Genomic DNA, 22,009 nt, shown 5'->3' on the forward strand with positions numbered 1-22,009 from the left:
GGGTTACGCTTCCTCCTGGATCATAGTGTTCTTAAATTTCACTTTGCCTGTTTTTTTTACCCCTTTGTTCATCCTTAATTCTATGAATTGTATTTTTTTTTCTCAATTTAGATGTACTTTCATAGTGTATCTTGTTCCAGAAATATCAGATGTTTCTTGAGTTCTTTTTATTATTATTATTATTATTATTAGTTAGTTAGTTATACTTATTAGTTTTGTATAGCGCCTTTCTCAGACTCAAGGATGCTTTATAGACATAATTTTTTACAAACACACACAGATGAGAAGTGGCAGCCAATCTGCACACAGCGTACTCTATCAGAAACAAAGTATTCGTTTAATTCCTAATTTTTTTTCTAATTTTCCTCATTGAACTCTCACCAAACTCAATTTGCATTTTTCTTTTTACTTCATCTAGTTCCTTCATCTTATGATGCATTTAAACTATCCTATAACATGGGAAGTGAAGGCTTTCCATTAACATTAAATTCCATGTAAAGACCAACTTCCTTTTTAAATTGGTCCTTAATATAGGGATCATTGTGTACACCTGAATTTACTTTCCATGTCTTATTCTTTGGTTGCAGATAAATAGGTGCAGATAAATTCCACAGGGGTTTGTTTGGTCTTCATGCTTCCCGTCCATTATGAAATAGTCTGTCCCTGGATAAAGGGAGTCAGGGGCAGTGTAGCTCATGTAATTCCTTCTGTTAGGGACAAACTCTCTTCATATGGCTGTCAAACCAACATCTTCAAAAAGTATATTAACTTTCTTATGCAGGGAGTTTGATTTATGGGTTGTTCTTCTAGAAGAACCTAACTTTGGTTGTAAGGGTCTCCCCTGCATATCAAGGGACTGTTATAATATTGGTGATTTTCTGGAAGAAAATCACTTTCATAGGGGTGCAGATATATATTTAATGGAGTAATTGGATTCCCAACTGAATTCCCCCTTACTAGAATATATCTGCCCTCCTCTCCCTTTCAAACCATTTTTCAACATTTAGCTTGATTCAGATGAGAATAGCACCTCTTCTCCTGTGTCCTGGTTTATATGAGTGGAGCCATTCTCTTTATGTTTCGTAATTCCTGTAAACTTGTTCTTTCTTCATTGTAAGAATTTTACTGTGTTTGATTGGATCCAACTATTGACATTAAAATAAATGAAACTTTACAATAATGTTATTGAAAAAAACATACTTTGTCACTAGCCGTGTCCACCAGTATATTACTGAAGTTAGCGAAACTTAGACAATCTACTCCCTGAACAAGCAAGAGAATGAGAAAACAGGTGAAGGAGGTGTGGTTCCAAGCCTGGGGTCACAGCAGATCCTGGGTTGAGCTACAGGAAGTGTCTAGCTGTGGGGAAAAGGTCCCCCCACTGTACTACCCAAGAGTAAATGAAAAGGTCCATTACACAGAAAAGTCCCATGCATGTTCCCATTTATATTGGGGGGGGAAGGGGTGATAAACAAAAAGCTTAAAATAATAGCAAGTCCACCTTCCAATGTATATTTCTTGAGATGCATATAGCAACGTTTTACACACTTCGGGGTTAGCGGGAATGCACAGCTCTCCCGGAGACGATGAGAGCTGTCTTCCTAAAGCTCGCGGTCCTTCTTTAATGATGTTTTCTCGCCCTTCTTCCACATCCCTTGCCATCATGGCCCTCTCACCTTTTCCCGAGCAGAACGGGACAGCTGCAGAGCCTGGCTCCCCCTCGCTGTGATCACAATGACGCCTGTCCTCCATCCTTCGTATGTCCTCCGCCGTCTGGGACAGCCCACGTCCCGTCCTTGCAGAGGACTTGCAGTTTAGCAGGGAATAGAGGCTGCTGGCAGAACGTTCTCTGCCTTTGCCTTAGAACGCACCCCAAGCTTCTTGATTCATCACTTTTATCATCTTTCTTAGGACCTGATCAACATTTTTTGATCGATATGGATCGATATCGGTGAGGGCTGATTTGACATCGTTTAGTTGTTGTTTTGTCTCTTTGCAAAAGTCCCGTGTCTCCTCCAAAACGTTTTAGGCTTTTCAGCCTTGTTTGGATGAGGTTTAGCGTTGCCTATTCTCTACGGTTGCAGGCCCTTCAGCGTTTTTTGTTCCCATCCATTTTTCCCCAATCTTGTCCTACTTGCCAGTTCAGGTATTATCTAGAAATTTTGTACTTGTTGGTTTAACAGGGCAAAATAAGTGAGGTTTTTTTTAAAAGAGGAACTGTAATTTTTGGCTGCTATTCCGGGGTGTTGACGTCACTGGAACGGTCTTAAGATTTTTCCAATTGTTACTTAAAAGCATAAAACAAATCCTAAGAAATAATTACACTGTGCTTCAGAAGAAAGCGCATAGCTTGGTGTTCCCATGTAAGGCAGCCAAACAAGCCAGGATTTGGAGCTGCACGATAGGGACGAAATTTTGCAATTACATTCATACATGCTGTGATTGCAGCATGTCTCGCAACAAACTGAATCATGCTGGAATCATGCCAAATCGCATGCAATCCAAATGGTTTGCGTTTCAATGCACGTGTGGGTCATTCATGAATAGTTATTGTCAGAATACTCATCTGGAAAGTTTGAGATTGGTCAGAATGCTCAAAACTTATTTGCATACCGAAGCCTTCTGAAATATCAGTATTGCAAAGGCCCGCATTGTGATAATTCCCTCGATATATCATGCAGCCCTACGAAGGTCATACTGGGTCAACTAGATAAATACCAGTATCTGACAATAATACTTGATGTAACATGTCTACAGCAGGGCTGCATAATATATTGTTTAGGAATCACTGCAGTATTGATCAACATTCCAAAAACCGAATTATCAAATTACAATCTTTTATATTGTGTGCTGTGAACATTCTGACCAATCACAGACATTCTGGATGTGTTGTGAGGTTTGGTTAATCAGTGTTCACATGATTTCAAAATGGTTAAAATGGTGCAGGTCAGAATTTAACCATGACACATCAAGGTTTCACCAGTGCATCTATAAAATATTTCCCATTTTGCCTATAAACACAAATACCAAACACAATGCCTTCCGAATACAAGGCCCATCCAGTTCGTACAGCTTGCACGTTGACTTATCTGATTTCAGAAGTTTTGTTGTTTATTTGGTTGTCAATTTTTAAACATAGCTGATTCACAGATAACCCAAGAGTGCATGGGGATTTTTTTTTCTTTGCAACCACACGGCAACGACTGCCATGCCAAATGCTGGAGGATGGGGTTTTTGTCACTTTATCTGAGAAGATAAAGCAAAGAGCCAGTCAGCTTTTGGTTGCCTGCAGACTCTCAGCAAGCACATGCCGCAGCAGAGAAGAGCTGCTCACATTTGCAGACTATCGCCATTTCCTGTTGAGACCATGACTTGCGCAGGGCTGTAGTGGAATTGCTATAGTGGAAAAAAAAAAAAAAAAAGAAAATGCAAAAAGATCGGAAAGTTTTGGTAGATCCACAAAGTTTTTCTCCCCCCCCCCTTCCAGCCTTTTTAAAAAATGGAGCCATTTTAATGTCCACTGATCCTATTATCAGCAAGATTTCTCATTTTTATACAGCTGCTGTCTAGCATCTTTCTGCAGTCAGTAGCCACTGTGGTGGCTTTTCTCTTGGGCGCGGGGTAACATACTGGTGCACGGGGTAACGGCCAAGCGGGTCAGGCACTGGCCGCCCCACATACGGGTCCCCCTAGGACCCCTGTTTCATGTGAGGATGGGTGAGAAGATCGTGTTGAGTAAACTCACCCAGCCACCCACCATCCTGCCCAAGGCTTGGCCATGTGATTTGAGTTGAGGCAGCCCTTTGTCGCTCGCCCGGTTACTGTGGCAACCGCGTGTAAGCAGCTTGCCTTTTAAGGCATGGCTGAACCACACACGTATATACCAACTACTACACTTACACACACACACACACACACACACACACACACACACACACACCAGCTTTAATGTTACCTGCCATGGCTAAGACAACCGCCTTCGAATAGATTAGACCTAGACATGTATGCTGTGTGGCTTTAAGAGGGGCTTTATCCTTTCTGTTCACACTTGGGTGTCAATGAAGAAACAGGGCACTCAGGCTGTTAGCACTCAGAAACCCAACCTATTTACAGCTGAATGAAAAAACCCCAACAATCTGATTATTAAGAGACAGCGCAGCACTGACCTGGGGGTCGTTCTCAAAACAATCCAAAACAGCACTGCCTGCTCATTTTAAAGCCAGGGTCATAAATAGCTCACCACACAACACACCTGCTTGTGGCCAGCACAGACGCAGGCCTTCGAGTTGCTGTTTTCATGGTGATCGCGCACCATCGTTTTCTTGTGGAAGACTCACTGCCTGCTGCCCGTTGCCGGGGCGACAGACCGCCAAGCGCAGCACCAAGGCTCTGAAACTCACCCTCTCGTGGTTCTCTATCAGGATCTCCACCACGATGTTCTGAAACTTGATGTCCATGATGGCAGCCACAGTCTCCTCCTGCGGGCGGAGCAGGGTGGGGCCGAACACCACGCCGAGGTTGGCTACCGTCATCAGGTTCTGCTGGTGGTGGCTGGCCACGCTGAAAATCAAAATAAATAAATAAATAAATAAATAACAACCAACACCCAGTGTGACACTGAATTACATAATGTGCAGAAATTTCGTGGTGTGTTTTCTTATGATCACAGCATTTCTTGTTGGTAAGGCTATACTGCACTACTGTAGTTCACCAGGTAGAACAAGCTGCTAACAGCACCAAGTTCATAGGTTAGATTCCCAATGGGAGCAGCCATGATGCCAAACTGTTAAATATGCAAATATTTCTGGATAAGACTGTCTATCATACTGTTAATTATGTAAATATGTCTGACTAAGACCGTCTCTCATACTGTTAAATATGTAAATATATCTGGATAAGACTGTCATACTGTTAAATATGTAAATATGTCTGAATAAGACTGTCTGCCATACTGTTAAATATGTAAATATGTCTGGATAAGATTGTCTGTCATACTGTTAAATATGTAAGTCTCTCTGGATAAGACTGTCATACTGTTAAGTATGTAAGTCCCTCTAGATAAGACTGTCTGCCATACTGCAGAGTTCTTTCCTATTTATAGTACACACTTACTTGTTTGCATAACATGCAGTCTCTGGCTGTGGGAAAGCCATATTAAGTCAAGTTATTAAGCTTTTTATTTTGTACAACCCTAGTTTTAATTAAGATTTAGCAAAAAGCCATTATCAGCCAGTTGTGAAGTGTCTGCATCAATCACATCCTATGAGTCTGTTGTTAAGACCAGCATCCGTGACTAGCGAAGTGGTCTGTTGGAAGCTATCATACGCCTGTGGGAAGGGTTGTGACCCTCGCTTCCCCACATGGTGTTGTGGGATTGGCGCTGATGAGCTGGTGACCAAGGCGATGGTCACTCACGCCAATTGCGTGCACCGCGGGGACCGAAGAGAGGGGAACATGCAAATTAGCAAGGTCCAGGGTCTACTGTCATGCGTGTCCACTCAGATTACAGGAGCGGAAAGGGGCGTGGCTTAACATACATGGGTGTGGCTTAACATACTTGGCCAAGTGCCTGGTAAGCAGTTCCAGCATTTGCCGGTTCTTCTCAGGGAGGCGATGCACAATGGCGTGGACCTCCTCCACCCGTGCCTCTGGGTTGTCCAGTTCTGAGAGGGAGAGGCGGGGGGGGGGGTGTTAGGATAGAGACACGGAGAAAGAGAGAGAGAACGATGGAAGGAGAAAGAGACAGAGGAAGGCAGAGAGAGGGGGTCAAAGAAAAAGAGAGAAGAGTAAAGCTTAAGCAGAGGAAGGGTTTTAACAGAGAGGTGTTTCCATTCACTCTGATGCCTTGTCTTAAGCATGCACCTCTCCAGAGTCGTACAAAGCCTGTTTGTAATCAACAGCATTTCTAAGCAAACCGTTTCTGTTCAGGAGGAGCCATGCTGGGGCGGGTCGGCCCCAGCGGGTTGCCCCATCGATGGCTCGCAGCCCTTGTACTGTTTGGCCAAAGCAGCTCGAGCATTAGCCCACCGGTACGAACAGGGGCACGTAAAGAGCAGAGTTACAGTTATGAATGTGCAAAACCACAGTTTCTGTCTGAGTAGGCGTAACCGTTCACAAACACATCTCACACATACGGACATGTACAGCTGCCAGATTACGTGGTAAACATACTCTCTAGTGGTACTTATGGATCTATGTTTTTCTATCAGTTACATCTAACCGATAGCAGCTTGTTCGGTTCGTTGCACAGTTCTGCTTTTTCCAGTGGCCTCTTATACTGGAAAAATGAAATACAAATTAATGTGTTTTTTGTGCATTTTATATATATATATATGTCTATGTGTGTGTGTGTGTGTGTGTGTGTGAATATAACAATATGTGTCAAAATGTTTGCAGTGTATTACAGTATAAATGCATATATTATAGCCTCTTGCTAACACCAGTTGTTTTGTGAAAAGGCCAGGAAAGGTTGACAGAGTACAACAGAGTAGTCAATTAGGAGTACTCCAGTACAGGCAGCTGGCTTCAGTGTACAATAACAGGACCAACAGTGGAGAGGTACAGGCAACAACTGACTAACACGCACGGCAACGTGCTCTTGTGTATGTTTCTGTGTGTGTGTGTGTGTGTGTGCTGGGGAAGTGAGGGTGTGTGGGGGGGGGGGGGGGGGCGGTGTACCTTTTCCACTTTCTCCATTTACTTCTTTTCGCCCAACTAAGCACCTCGTGCACGGAGACAGCACCTCCCACTGGTGTGAACTATAATCGCACCTACGGCACCGGGCTGAGGAGAGCGCAGGGATGAACGTGAGAGGGGAAGAGTGTGCAGAGGCCTGGCGCGGCAACCACAGACACTTCACACAGACGCCACGCAGCGTGCAGGTGGTGTAAGGGCACGGGTGGTGGAGGGGGTGGTGTAAATATAGAGCAGGTATTTGGCAGTGGAGATCTGGGTGGGGCAGCTCAAATTGGAGCTTTGACCAGCCAGAGAACGCTAGGGGCAAGAGAGGTGGTCTCTCTCTCTCTCTCTCTCTCTCTCTCTCTCTCTCTCTCTCGCTCTCTCTCTCAGTCATACACACACACACACACACACACGCACACGCACACTATCTCAGTCTTTCCCTCAGGCGCGTATGTGTGAGGGCTGAATTGAGATGCGCTCTTCCACTCTACAGCGCCCACACAGATGCACTTGCATACACATTCCGATCCCCTGACACTCCCTCTCTCCCTCTCTCTCTCTCTCTCTCTCTCTCTCTCTCCCTCTCCCCCTCACCCTCTTTCTCTCTCTTTTCCAGATGAGAGGCAGGCTCCAGGTGGCACCATGCCCTTCGCATAACCGTGACGGGGGGATGAGGAAGGGGAACGGAGGAGTGAAAGTTGGGGGGGGAGCTACCAAAAAAAGCTCCCCACGGTTCACACGAGGACAAGATCCTCAAATCGCCCCACTCTACTGCCTCATGTAGCAAACCGGCACGAGAGCGAGCGAGAGAGCGCGCGCAGCAGAGAGAAAGAGAGTGAGAGTGAGCGAGAGAGTGAAAGAAGGAAGAGAGAGAAAGTGGAAGTTAGGAAAGACAGGAGAGGCACAGACAGGTATGAGGTGCGAGGCGAGAGGAAGGGGTAGGGCTTCATATTAGAGGCGGTAGGACGGAACCCCGGAGGCCATGCTTGAAAAATCCCTTTCCTCTTCCACCGGGCCCGGCCCACCCACCCTGACTTCCTGTCTCTCCTGACCGGTACGGGGACGGCCCTTGGGCTGGCAGCGAGAGCGGCGTTATCTGCGGCAACCAACGCCAGAGCAGGCCGCCAAAACAAGTCAGAGGAAACAGAGACGAGTGCTCTCGGTGACCAGGTCAGCCTGGTCGGACTGGACGGAGAGAGGGAGGGGGAGAGAGAGAGAGAGAGAGAGAGAGAGAGAGAAAGAGAGCAGCTGAACTCACTGGCTGCCTTTATAAAGCTTCTCTGGTACTGGTAGGTCATCAGAGGTGCTGGTAGCATCCTGAGAGCAGAGGAGACGATAGATTAATACTGATGCCATATAAATGAACGAACAGGCACTGAAGGGAGACGGCTGTTTCTTTTTTAAATTCTTTTTTTTTGTGCCTTCAGTCCATCAGAAACAAATTCAACCCTCAGTCAGAATATCTTTAATATGTAATTAAATAAAATGCAATATGTAATATGTAAACACTAATCCCTCTACCATGTGTTCAGGTAGGATAAAAGCTTGCTCGTGTTGATAGGCTGAGGAGGCTGGCAGGGGGCAGGATTAACCAGCTCCACTGGCGGCCTTCAAATCAGCAGGACCCTCGCTTACAAAGGAAGTTCAGCAGGAGCCAGCAGAGCCGTGTGTGTGTGTGTGTGTGTGTGTGTGTTGGGGCCGGTACCTGAGGTAGTGTTTGATGGCACTGGTGATTGTTTTGATCTCCCACTCGGGGCTATCCAGTTCAACGTCAGCACACGTCTTGGGATCTGAGAGGTGAGGTAAGGTGATAAATTCACTCAAGATTCCGATACACACATTACAATAATCATCCCATCACGTGGTGGCTGTTTTGCTGACAAATACTCCATGTTAGGGAGGAATGATGTATCACTGACAAATCAAATTAATTGTGATTTAAAAATAATATAAACAAATCAAGCATTGAGTCCAGTGTCAAATTTTCCAGAAGAACGTTCTTCGGGTGACTTAATAAAATCACGACATTCACATGGATCTAACAAACATGAATAATTTTGGTCCAAATAACACATGCTGATCTTTACTATTCTGTGTTTAATGTATGGGTGGGCGTATTTAATAAAGCACAAGGCATATAGCGATTGCAGACTTCAGCAGTATTTTGGCAGCATTCTGTATAGCCTGTACAAACACTCCTGAATGACTGCCAGTATCTCTGGCATTCCCATGGAATTTTTGTGTCAGTGTGACAGATGGGAGTCAACCCGAGAAAAGCATGGGTGAGATGCACGATCACCTTCACCTTCCTCACCGGGCCCGTAGTTGTCAGATGCGACACGCGCAAATCACACGCGAGCGGGATCGCACCAGCAGCACTGCCAGGCAACGTGGGATCGTGCACAACTCCGCTTTGCTGATTGGATGGGTGGGGGAAAGGCCTTACGCAATGCTTTTTCCATCACCGTGGCAACATGCTCGCTTTTCTGGCCTTCTCAAAACACAGCAGACCGAAGAGGAATGGAGGGAATTCCAGCTAACTTCATTAATTATCCTGACATTTTCTAAGACTTTATGTACTGTAATAAAACAAATGTCTTAGCCTGCGAAAATATTTGTGTAAATCTAAATTTTCTTAATCTTTTCTTTTTCTTAGATGTTTATATGTAATGTACGTAATCTTGTCAAGTGCAGTTGGCACACTGCCAGAAAGGAGACTCTCTCTGTGTCTGAAAGAGGCAAACCTGTTCATATCTGCCCCTTTAAGACAGTACAAGAAAAATGTAAGTGTTCCAACCAGTTACGACCAAACAACACCATCCCTAAACTGGGGTTTATCAACATCTATGTAAAGGACTGCAGTACACCCTTAAACTGTAAGCTGTCACCAGTGAAACCTTTCTCGCCATTGAAAGATGCCTGTTGCATGCTCTGGTTTAAAATATAGTACTTTTTTTTTGTGCTGGAAAAGAACCAGATGAATAACCAAAAAAAAAAAAAGTGCCTGCCGCTCAACGGTAGTTCAACGGTAGTCTTGGACTGGCAGCACAAGCACATGCTTGCTCTCATGAGTTGTGCCCCATTTCCTCTAGGCAGACAGCGCTGCTCACTGGCTCCACCTGCTGGGTGTTTTCTTACCCATCGCTAGGCTCAGCAGTTTTTGCACGCGGGAGCTGACGCCAACTATCCTGTACAGTCCCTGCTCATCAATGCCTGTTGGAGATATTGAGGCACAGCATGAGAGGTAAAAACACACACACACACACCCCTACAGTGAAGGCTCACACACACACACACACACACACACACACACACACACACACACACACACACACACCTGTAGTGATGGCTCACATACTGACACGCACACACACACACACACACACACACACACATACACACACACCTATAGTGATGGCTCACATACTGACACGCACACACACACACACACACACACACACACACACACACACCTGTAGTGATGGCTCACATACTGACACGCGCACACACACACACACACACACACACACATACACACACACCTATAGTGATGGCTCACATACTGACACGCACACACACACACACACACACAAGGACACAGGGTCATCATACCTCTTGTCTCTACAGCATGGATGAACTTCTTGATGACATTGAAGCCAATCACATCCAACTGGGCCACTGGACAGAGACAAGAAGAAAAGCAGCACCTTTTAACTGCAAGGCACTTCTGTTTAGTGTGCTCTGTTTGCGCACATGTGTGTGTGTGTGTGTGTGTGTGTGTGTCTTATGGAACATATGGAGAATTAGGGGATATCCAGCACAGCACGTACTTGCTTCATTCTGGCTGTCTCGATTCAAATTGTACACCTGTGAGAGAAAGACGTTTGGTTTTACACATACCTTCTCCAGGAAATGGAAAAAACAACATCTGTGCTTGAGCACACTGGAACGGCATGCAGTATTCTGCGCAATTACTTATCCATTTGAAACGTATAGACATTGTACTTCTGTGATCCCTTGGCAAACAGCGTTTTTGAGTAAACGATCAGGCTGAGACCCTTAGTGTTCGGCACTGTGGTGGAGGACCAGTGCATAGCATAAGTCAGCCCCGACATCTTTTATGGTGCCTTTATGGTGCCCTGGATACGGAATAATCTCAGAATCCACGGCAACGCACCGGCTCCCTCCCGTCCATGGCTTCCATCCACAACCTGCGGTCCTCTTCAGACAGGGCCTGCATGGTTATTATCACGCCAGGCCTGAAATACACACACACAAACACACACACACACACACACACACTCTTCATGGAGGCTTTTCACTGCCCTGTGAATTAGCAATGCCAGCATCTAACCCTAACCGTAAATTCACTAACCATAATTGTATCATTTGGCAAACAGAGATCTGCGAATGAACAACTGTTTTCTTCACAATCTTACAAATACCTCAAGAAGGCAAGTCATGTCACACTAATTCTCAGGCTTTCCAACCGCTCCTATAATGGAGACATTTTAACCCCCCAGAAGATAGAAAATGGAACACATGCACGCACGCACACACATAAACGTATATACTTGCACTCATAAATCAGGGTGCACACCCAAATACATATTTCTTCCCTTTCACATCTGCTTCCCCACGTCCAGTAATGTCCTATCCTCTACGCTGCGATACCATCAATCACATATGGCCCCCATCCTGAAGACTCAATTCAGCCACTCTGTATGGCTGAATTGTTAGTATCTCTAACCTTCAGCTGCCATCAGCTTGGTGTGTGTGTGTGGTGTGTCTGTGTGAGCATCTGTTTATGCATGCAGTACAATTCACTGTTTCTCCATAGACAGAACTGTCATATTGACATGCATATTAAAAGGTGTTCAGATGCGCAGCGATTCTAATTCTTTCGTATTGCTGTAAATGCGCAGTCTCAAAGTGTAGGAGTGACACACTTTTCTCTCAGTTTATATGTATTCTCTCTCCTCTCTCTAAATAGACCTGCATGGAGAAATATATAAATATCTGTAGGTGAATTCAGTTCCATTTCTTGTTAGTATACTAGGCCCGAGTCTAAGGATACCATTAAGCTAGAACCCAGTCAGAGGGAAAATACACAACGTATATCATTTTTTTCTTGTTAATAGATACGTAATGAATGAATAGTGATTAGTCAAGTGCACTGAGGTAACTATGGCTTGAAGATATCTTAGTCTATGATCTTAATCTAGATTGTAGTTTTTAGTCTGCATTTGAATACAGTAAGAGACACTGAGGTATGGACAGGTAGTGGGAGTTCAATCCACTATACTGCATGATAGGAACGACATTTACACACACACACAGAACACTGCATGCAGCATGCATCATGTAGCATTCATCTCTGGCTGGCACAGGGCCATGCATGCTATAAATAGCTATGAGCACAACACTGGGCCACGCCCCTCTCCCTGGGCCACTCCCTCTCCCCGATCCCCACTTCCACTGTGGAACACAACAGCTGTTTGGTAGAACCCACCCCCATGCACCTGCGCGCCCACCAGTCCGATTTGCTAGACATCTGCCGGATGTGTCACAGCAGCCTCTGGAGGCGGCCGGGCGCCACTGCGACTCACCGGTCAACGGCCTCCACGTCGAAGCAGAACCTCTTCTCGATGGACTCCGTTTTCCGCCTGGTGCAGGATTTGAGGACGAAGCTCTCCTCTTCTCCCTGAAATGAGGAGAGTTACTTCAGAGAATGTTTTCCAGCAGCCCCGCGACCCACTGGAGCTCCCTTCAGATGTGTGTGGATGGCTTTTCTGGTTGTGGCATTCGCAGGGTTTATTTGTAGGGAACTCAGTTTGTTAGCGAAGCCGCGCGCGCAGTGACGTGCACATCCGTACGGCTCGAGAAACAAACGGAGCGGTGCTTCTAATTAGAGCGCCACCACGTCTTGATGACTGGAATGGACGTGACATGGGAGTAATGAAGAGCTGACCTATTTTCATACCAACACTTCACCTTTCTCTCAGCTGCCATATGCCTGTTCTCTTGCTCTCGCTCTCAGACACTCTCACACACACGCACACCTCTCCCGGGAGCCTATGCCCACCTATCCCCGGGAATTCTGTTGCAGTGAAATACACTGAACACTTTGAAAACATTCTACTTACTGTAAACTAAACTCCGACACACAGACTGTAACAGTATGGAAGGCGCTGAGTGAGTTGTCAGGCCCTGAGCGATGTGATCATAACTACTCTGTTGAGCTGTTGGGCAGTTCTGCTCGTTCACACATAGCAGGCAGGTCATTTACGGGTCACGTTCAAGATGAACAGGATCTGGAGACTGCACTGGCTACAGGCCGCCGGAAGCTGCCTTTCTTCTGACGAGGGTAATAGTTTGGGGCTGATAGGTTCAGATTACAAAAGTCCAAAATTACACCATGATGAAATGACCACGGGAAGGGAGGGCCTCCTCAAAAAGACTCCGAGGACTCAAGCGAATGTTCAGATTGGCCAGGATTGTGATAAAACAATTTACAAAATAATTTACAAAACAATTTACAAGGCAATTTTAAAAAATATATTTGTAAATACTGTTACAAATTCACACAAATACATCTGATATCTGATTAAAACTCTGTCCATTTGTGTGTGTGTGTGTGTGTGTGTGTGTGTGTGTGTGTGTGTGTGTGCGTGCGTGTAACAGTGTGTACGTGCCGAATGGAGTTTCCAACCAAATGCATATTTTGTCTTATTCCTATATTGTCATATTTCACCAGCATGTTTCATGTTTCTATTATATTACTGCAGACACCATTTTTTAAGTCTTTAAGTCTTTAAGGGGAACAAAGTCTTTAACTGATTACACACGTATCACAGCTGGCTGGGCACTGTGGGTGGCAGTGTGCCTCGAGCCTGTTGGGTCGTGTGTGGTGGAGTGGGAATAAGAGCCAGACAGGGTGCTTGTCTGAGGTGATAAAACCCCCCTCGTGCTGGAAGACAGGGCACGACGCCCAGCTGTGCTGCCAGCCAGGCACGCAGGCACCCGGGCCCCCTCGTGGCAGTAACCTGTGCCAACATCTTAGCCCTCGCCTGCCAGCATGACAAGGTCACAGCCTGGCACTCGGCGGGGGGGAGGGCGGGAGGTGTGGAGGGAAGGAGGAGAGAGAGGGGGGGGGGTCCACTTACAATTTTCCCTCCAGATTTCTGGTCGAAGAGCACCATGGTGAATCTCTTGGGCTCCCGCTGGTACGTACCGTAGTACTTCACCCACGTGGACACGAAGGAACCTGAAAGGAAGACAGAGCCAAAGAGAGGGAGAAATGAACGAGCAATAAAGTGAATGAGTGAGCACAAAAACAGTAGGTTAACTGAGGCGAACTGAGCCTTTTCTCTAGGGGTCGTGTCGCCCCACTCACGCTTCTCCAAGATGAAAAGGTAGCCCTCCATACTGTGAGCACTCATGCGCTTGTGCTCGTCAGGGTTCTCCTTCATCTTCCCCATCAGGCTCTCCACCTCCGAGCGGGTGCTCTCGAACCGGTTCCGCGTCTGACAAAACACAGAAGCCCCATTTACCTCCTCCGCCCTGGCGGCTGCATCTATGTTTTTTAAAAACGAGCCGATGCGCTCAGAGTTCCTGGAACTGACTCCAGCCGGTGCTTTGCATATGCCGTGCAGTTTCTGGCACTGGACACGACAGGATGCACCACCATGCTTTAAAATCTAACGATCACACTATTACAAGTCAAAGCATGGTATGAAGTCATGGAATATTAGTAAAACCCAGAGATCAGAGCTGGGTCGAATGATTCATATAGTTTTGGAGTCCTCTTCGCAATGTATAGGAATTATTTTACTTCTTGCATTCACTACATGCATTGTTAGTGCGGTTCCTTCAAAGCTATGAGGAAAGTGCTCTGAAAGTGCTCTGTGTGGTGAGGTTCTGCTCGGTGAGGGTCCCCCCGCCTTTAAGGTAGAATGGTGCACGTGTGAAGGCTGCGCTTACGTTTTGAATGCTGATGGTGAGGTCTGTCTTAAAGTGGTTAAAGTCTTTGGCCAGCTCGTAGCCATGGTGATAGTATGTGAACAGTCCCTGCAGAAAAGCCAGCAGCTACAACCAAAAACACCATCAGGAACATCAGAGAGATAGAAAAACCAGAATCTCTTTTAAAGTAATGGGTTTGATCGTTACAGGCATCAGCATACCATAATGAACAAATACATTTAGATGCTTCTATGTGTATTAAGCGTTAAATTAAAAACAGGTAAGTCTAGGAGAATGGATCACAATATTACCGGCTCCACGAACTCAAACATCTTCCTCTCCTGGACCTCCTGCACTTTAAACACATATTCCAGTGACACCTCGTAGAAATGTTGCCGCACCTGGTCCACCTGATTGTCTGCCTGGAATCAAATTATTACAATGAGCATTATGCAAATAACATTATTCTGGATAATAGTTGTTGTTTTTTCTGGCTATAAGTAACTGATTACTATCTTGCTTTACCTGTTATCCATGACAGTGTATTTCTTAAGTTATTGCTTTGAGCTGCACAGGTACATGTACATATGCAAATCATAGCAAGGTGTCAGGGAAGAAGAATGCATACTTCGTGAAGGTGTGATTCCTTCTTCTTGGCCGACAGGCTGAGGTGCTTCTCCAATACAGCACAATATTTCTCGGTCTCCTTGTCATATTTTTTCTTCGCCTCCTTTAATGGATGTGAATATACCAAGTCATAGGGAGATGACCGCAAGGAATTCATTAGTACTGGAACAGCTGATACACTACACAACATTACACCTTATTACACAATACTACACACTATTACACAGTATTACACAAGACTACACAATATTATGCAATAGTATAGAATATTACACAGTATTAGAGACCAAACTCAGGCAATGGCAGAATATTTTTCACTTTTACGGCTTCTTTATCTGTTCACTTTTAAACTAGGACATAGCTAAGAAAACATATAGTATACTCATATTGTGCAGTACAGTAAAATATTCAAAGTCTATGGGAGCTTTTTTTGGAGTGCTTTTTTTTTAGGACAGCCAAAAAGCTGTAATCTAGTTTACAATTAATGATAACTAATATGCTGTTTAGAGCCCAACTCATTTGCATAATGGAATTAACATATCTGGATATTTGCTCACGCCTTTCTTTCATTGACATAAATATTAGCAATTTAGGCTAAACAAAAAACACTTTTATAAGTGCCAAAACACACGCGTGTAACCAATTTGTTCTGTATTTGTGTCCACCACATCGGTATCTGTTCTTTCTGCATGGAAGGAGTGCCTGCAATCCATATTCAGTAGTCCCTATAGAGATCGAGAGTGATACAAAGTACGAATGCCATGCCGTTAACTGCTCTGTACCTATAGGCTACGCTTCGTGTCATCCCGTAACGGTTGATGCTTAGTCTAAGTACTAATGTGTCACTTCTTGGCAGCAGCACACAGATTCCGGTACGCCTCCCAAACTAGATGTCACTGACAGGTAGGAACCGTAGACTTCTCCCTCGCGCTTCGGGAAGACGCCTCGTGCGCGTCCCTGTCGGCGGCTTTCCCTCAAGTGACCGCCCAACCTTTCACGCGCGAACTGCGTGCTAAGAGGGAAAGTAAGCGAGTCCGATTTGTCTTCCGACGCTCGCTTGATATTCTCTAGTTGGTCGTTCAAGCCCTAACCTCCTCACCCGGCCACCTGCTTACGCCTGAGGAGCAGAGGAGCGTCGGTTAGGCTGTGTGTAGCGCAATAAGAGAGCAGGCGCAAAGACGCAACACGTACTATGGCGATGGTGTCATATGCCCTCGTTACCTCTTTTACTGTTTCAGTCATAAAGTAATTTCCACTTGACAGTTACCTCCCTAATCCTTCGCGTCTGACCCTCAGAAATGTAGGATTGGTTCTACTGTTAGTTCGGTACAGTGAGGGAGAACCTTTATCGTCAGTGCAACAGTATCCAATACAAGAAGTGTCATATTAAAACCACCATTTAGCACCGGAGGTGCTGCGCCAACAGATGGCAGTGTTATGCCATAAGTAACGGCTCTCCTGGACAGAGCCGAGACAGCATGCCGTTTTCGACCCTTCAGCTGTGATACGTTAGAGCGCCGCAATTAATCAACACTTTAATGTTGGTTCATTGGGGCTTCGGGCACGTAAGCGCAACCTCTGAGCAACAGTCAACCATCACTTTCACTTTCAGGTCATTGCTACTACAAATGCCACATGAAAGGGCAACGTGTCCACCAAGACAACGCTTCGCGCCATTGGGCCCCGAAGCATTTTATAAACGAGGGAGAAGACGCGCTAATGCCAGATATTTCATACCTTTGCAACTCCGATCTGCTCCTTCCTGAACCGCTCGAGGGGCGTGATGAGAACATCGTTCGCGTTGTCGATCTGAAGAAATAAAAGACGCCAAATTACTGCCTATCCGTCGGCGATGAGGAGGAAGACGAGGACGACAGAGGGGCTCTGGGTTTACTCACCATGCGTGTCCGCTCGTCTTCCAGGTTCTGCAGAACGCCGGCAAACTCCTGCAGCGAACTGGCTGTTGAACCGGAGAAGCAGGAGTGACACAGAGTTAAAAACGAGCCCTCCCGAGAACAGCCTAGCTGATAACCCGCACTGGTGCTCAGACATTGACCTCTAGCTGTGCAAGGTCAGATATGGAAGAATTTGTGATAGGCTATTTTTGTACAGGGTGGCCAGGGAACAGCATACAGATATATTCTCAAAGCTTCTTAAAACGTGGAGTTCTGTTCCTGGATCAGCTTGGCCTTGTTCGTTGTGACCGTGACCTGTACAGATATGGGGAAATTGGTGGCGGATAAGTATTCCTGTTCTTGTCATGCCCAGCGAACACGGTCTCCTGTCTGAAACCGGGATGAGAACAAAGCTCCCCCACCGCACTAAGGTAAGTCTGCCGAGTCCCAACTACTGCTGGAGGCCAAATAACAGGTCTGGGCTGGGTTTTTTTTCCCCCTTCAAAAGTGGCGGGTGCTAAGATTTCTGTCAAATGTTAGTCATCTGAAAACCTCTCTCTTCAACAGATCTTACAGGACCAGTCAGGAAGAGCCAAAACAGAGTCACAGTTGCTCCTGGATTAGAGTTCAGTGTACACACTGATAAAATGTGCAGGTTTCTGTGAAGGCGTGGGGATCATTCAATTATGGTTTATTATAGTGATACTATCAACTGTAAGCAACTCCTAACGGTCATTGAATTCTGCAGTGCTCTGTGGTTAGAAAATGACGCTCTCACATGAACGTAATATGAAAAAGGTTTCAAGGTGCAGTAAAATGGAACTTTTACAAGAAAGTAGTTTCTCTCTCATTTAATACTTAAGAGGGGCTACAGTGCCATTTCTGGGAATTACAGTGAACAGTGAATTTGGCACCAACAGAGTGCAACTTCTTTTGGACAAATAATTGCTTATACAATTTTGTCAAGGATACTTAAACAGACTGCAGCCAGAATTCTGTGTAAAAAGTTTCTGCCAAACGTTGCCACAACACATATTAGTGAAGGTTTCCATCTCCTAACACTTCTGTATTAACGTCTGCTGTAAGATGGCCAGCATTAAGCTCGCCTCTCTTTCTCTCTCTCCCCCTCTCTTTCTTCTGTATAGTGATGGACTACTTCCAATTGTCCCTAAAACCCTAAAAAGAGTTTATTCAAACCTTATGAGGCATTCAAAAAACCTTACATGGAGGATTTGAATAGTTTTTGAGTTTTTCTGCCATTAATATTTTTATAACCAAATACTGGAGTTGTCTTATCTGACATTTAGAATGACTGCACCTCTGCCCCACACACCCATACTGTTTACCTATAAAGTACCCATAATCTACCTATTATTACATTCTAGTATCATAAAGTACCTATATTATGCCTATTATATGTCTGGAATATTGCCTAAAATTAGGACTGAGCTTCTCCAAATTTTCTCCGGCTCTCATCTGACATTGCGTTTTTGGGAGTATGGCTCAGGCTGTGGTGCGTGAGAGCGCAGTTGTGCTATATGCTCCAGCAGGGGGCAGCATACAAGCTGTAGATACTCCAAAACACAAATGTCCTGCATTGCAACTGCCTGCACATATTTGGTCCCCTCAGTCCCATCCTGCTTTGGGCTCAGAGATCTTCTATGAGAAGTCACAAAGCAACCGCCACTGACCCTGCCCCTGTTTACATTTTGAACATCTAAGACTTTGATGCTCAGTTGTTAAAGGTTAACAACTGTCATGTGGGCCTTTGTGGGTGTGTGGGTGCATGTGTGTGTGTGTGTGTGGGGGGGGTGCATTTGTGTGTTCCGGGAGCCGGGGCAGCACCATTGTGTCAGCAGGCATGCTGTACGGCTTTTTTTTTTAGAGTAATATGAATGAATCTGAATAAAAAGAAGCTGATTCTATCAGTCTGTCCCTTCATGCAATCAACTGGCCACAAAGGGTTTGACAGTGAAGAAATGTGAGCTGACAATTCTGCTACTTGTAACAGAACAGATTTGAGTGGGCCATCCTGTGATCTCACCAATGCAAATCTCGTCATCCGTTTCAGCGTCTCCTATGCACTGAAACTTGAATTCGTTCAGCGATTCAGCAAACTTCCTCTGTGCCGTAGACAGATCTGCAAAACATGTGAAGAGGGGTGTTAAAAGCTAAAAAAAAAAACCACTGGTATGTGAAAAGCTCACATGCAGGCGTATTTGTGTCAGCAACGAAACCACACTGGGTTTCGGTTCATGTCCGCTTCTTAAAACTAGGTGAAGGATGACATGCACAAGCAGCTAAAATAGTTTGCCACTGTTGAACTCCTGGTGCTTGGGTTTTAACGAAAGTGCATTTTGCCTTTGACTCAGAGAAAGACGGATATGGAGCAAGAGACAGGAGAAGAGTGGGGAAAGGAAAAAGGAGGAGCCAAGGGATTTGTGACTGACAGGGCACAATGGCCAATGAAATACAGAACTATCAGTTTTCACATTTTCACGAAGTTGGGCAGACACATGTGCACGGTGCTCGCTCACAATGTACAGTGAGTAAGAAGCAGAGTTCCTAAAACCTCAACGGATCACTAGCAAAAAGGCGCGTGCTAGTGAGGAGGTCCAAGGAAATGGAGTGACGTCTCTGTGAAAGGACTGGCAGGATGGGATTAACCTGCACAGCTGACCCCAGCTACAGGTGGCCTCTGAGAACCCAGTGATCAGGGTCGTGTTTAGAGGAAGCCCTTCATCATCGTTAACTTCTCCTCCTTATGGAGTTGGCCATGGTCCGGGGAATGCGTGCCCTCTGACCCCGGTCTACACTTGCCCTCTGACTCTGATCTTGGACCAGCCCTGCCCCCCTCAGCTCTAACATGAGCGTTAGGAGTGTCAGAGTTCAACTGGTCACGGATCAGGGAACGTGTAGGAGGTTCTGCTAACGTCCGCTCCTTTTTGCACTGTTTCCCCACATTGCCGGAAGCTGCAGCGGGCTGGTGTCACTCAGACCCAGTGTGTTCCTGAATCTTGACATGATGCAAATCTTTTGGCTTCCCTAAACTACATTCACATATCAGCTTGTTAGCGCTCTTCTGCTAATCAACACAAACTGCTCTTCTCAGTTCAGTGCATGTTGCTACAAAAGCGCATTAAAATCCCTAAGCTTCCACATGTGAAGGTCATTAATACATCCCCCTGTTCCCTCCAAAACAACGTAGGAGTTTTCTGTGCCCAGAAAACAATTTGGGGCAGATGGTAGTTGCTTGGGGGGGGGAAGGCGGGGCCTCTGCGTTATAATGCAGCATAATGCAGAACAGAAGCAGATGGACCTTGAGACATGGTGAGCTCCTGCAGAAAAATCCTGTCCCCAGCTATCTGGAACCGATGCACAGGAAATGGTGGTGGTGGACCTGCACTTAAGTGGAATGGTGTACACTTGTCCCAGTCCCTGGCTATGGCACTAATGGTGGAAGTAGGTCACTGCCATATAGAGTCACTTAAAGAACTCAGGGTCTTTGGACTGAGGTCAGAAGGCGCTATCCAGCATGAGCCAATCGCCAGCAGCTAGGGCAGAGCAGGAAGTGTGTGGTGTACTTGTATTTTCATGCTCTTCTAAATCTGAAAATATACAGTACAGCAAAGGGTATGTGTCTGGTAGAGGAAAAGGCCAGTGAGCTGCCCATTGACCAGTTCTAGCAGCAGTGGGAGAGTAAAGCCCAGTTGCATACTCTCCCACTGCTGCTAGAACTGGTTGCATAGAGATGCAACTGGTCCTGTGGTGTCACCGTGACATAAGGCGCCATGGCTCAAGTGGTGCAATCACGAAAGCTTCAGCGAAGGGGTCGTCTCTAAATGACCATCCTCAGCTGGAAGCAAACGTCAGGCAGCACATTCTGATGGCTTTATGAACCTCTCTTTTCACCTCCCCAAGTGTTCACTGAAATTCAACTTGCCAACCACTGAGCAATGGTGTAGCATGCTCAAAGACGCATGATGTAATTCCCATGCATCCCGAATGGGCTTTGGCATGCTCTCTTTACCACAGGGATCACACAGAGTGAAGGGTGAAATGTATGACTCACATTTTGGAACTAAAAGGCACATTCTGGGCACACTCAATTCCCTGTGTGTAAATTCCTGCCGCAACAAAGGAAACAAATCTGAATCAAATCTGCAGCGAGATAGCCAAAATGAATAGTTGTTTTGTTTTAGTTTAATATTAGTTTCTCTCTTTGCAACATACAAGAAACTGTGTCTGCATGTCATACCGTGCCAAGCCCCCCCCCCAAAAAATCTAGTCCCATAACAGCAACAGCAATGATGCTGCTTTCACACTTTGTCAACAGTTACAGTCCAGACTGAATCACCCATTATTCACACATCACCCCAGAATGACACCGCACGCTCACGTTTCCTGCCTCTCAAAGACATGTGCATGAATGTTTACAAGCCTTAAAACATTGAGCCATTGTGTACCACGTCCAATCATTCCAATACAAAAAGGACACGGCCATATTTACATTTGAACCCATTCGTCTGAAGAGATGAACTACATTTTTTGCGTCTTGCATGTATATATTTCGTAACCACTGAGGAACTGTGAAGGAGACACTTTTTTTGTCTAATAAACCACAAAACTAGAAGAGCAATTAAATTAGTTTAAGCACGTGTGTCAGTATTATGGGTTCAGTCTCAAGTGTGCAAGGACATGAGTGGACAGTGCTGGATTGGGCACTTGAGATTCCCAGGCTGGAGGGAGGACGGTAAAGGAGCACCAGGGTCTAAAAATAAGCCTTCCATCCAGGCCGAATGAGGATTTTCCCTGCTCCGGTACTATCCGAACGCAGAATTCCC

The 22,009-nt window shown here is 45.6% G+C and overlaps 1 protein-coding gene across 3 annotated transcripts in view; it reads right to left on the reverse strand.

Moving 5' to 3' along the window:
- LOC113585514 (rho GTPase-activating protein 26) overlaps positions 1 to 22,009 on the reverse strand; it is a 52,290-nt gene that overhangs the window by 10,049 nt on the left and 20,232 nt on the right. For 2 of the 3 annotated variants that reach the window (XM_035527036.1, XM_035527037.1), the window contains exons 2-18: positions 19,210 to 19,305; positions 17,169 to 17,230; positions 17,008 to 17,079; positions 15,272 to 15,373; positions 14,955 to 15,065; positions 14,665 to 14,769; positions 14,078 to 14,207; positions 13,848 to 13,948; positions 12,291 to 12,385; positions 10,859 to 10,940; positions 10,512 to 10,548; positions 10,294 to 10,359; positions 9,820 to 9,894; positions 8,387 to 8,471; positions 7,940 to 7,998; positions 5,558 to 5,663; positions 4,401 to 4,560 (exon numbers count right to left, since the gene is read on the reverse strand). In XM_035527036.1, the coding sequence (XP_035382929.1) occupies positions 4,401 to 4,560; positions 5,558 to 5,663; positions 7,940 to 7,998; positions 8,387 to 8,471; positions 9,820 to 9,894; positions 10,294 to 10,359; positions 10,512 to 10,548; positions 10,859 to 10,940; positions 12,291 to 12,385; positions 13,848 to 13,948; positions 14,078 to 14,207; positions 14,665 to 14,769; positions 14,955 to 15,065; positions 15,272 to 15,373; positions 17,008 to 17,079; positions 17,169 to 17,230; positions 19,210 to 19,305 (1,544 nt within the window). Of the gene's footprint in view, positions 1 to 3,334; positions 3,397 to 4,400; positions 4,561 to 5,557; positions 5,664 to 7,939; positions 7,999 to 8,386; positions 8,472 to 9,819; positions 9,895 to 10,293; positions 10,360 to 10,511; positions 10,549 to 10,858; positions 10,941 to 12,290; positions 12,386 to 13,847; positions 13,949 to 14,077; positions 14,208 to 14,664; positions 14,770 to 14,954; positions 15,066 to 15,271; positions 15,374 to 17,007; positions 17,080 to 17,168; positions 17,231 to 19,209; positions 19,306 to 22,009 lie in introns of all 3 variants that reach the window. The other variant, XM_035527038.1, reaches the window with a different exon arrangement.

The sequence above is a fragment of the Electrophorus electricus genome, chromosome 6 (genome assembly GCF_013358815.1).
Source record: "Electrophorus electricus isolate fEleEle1 chromosome 6, fEleEle1.pri, whole genome shotgun sequence".
In the NCBI taxonomy this organism is placed as follows: domain Eukaryota; kingdom Metazoa; phylum Chordata; class Actinopteri; order Gymnotiformes; family Gymnotidae; genus Electrophorus; species Electrophorus electricus.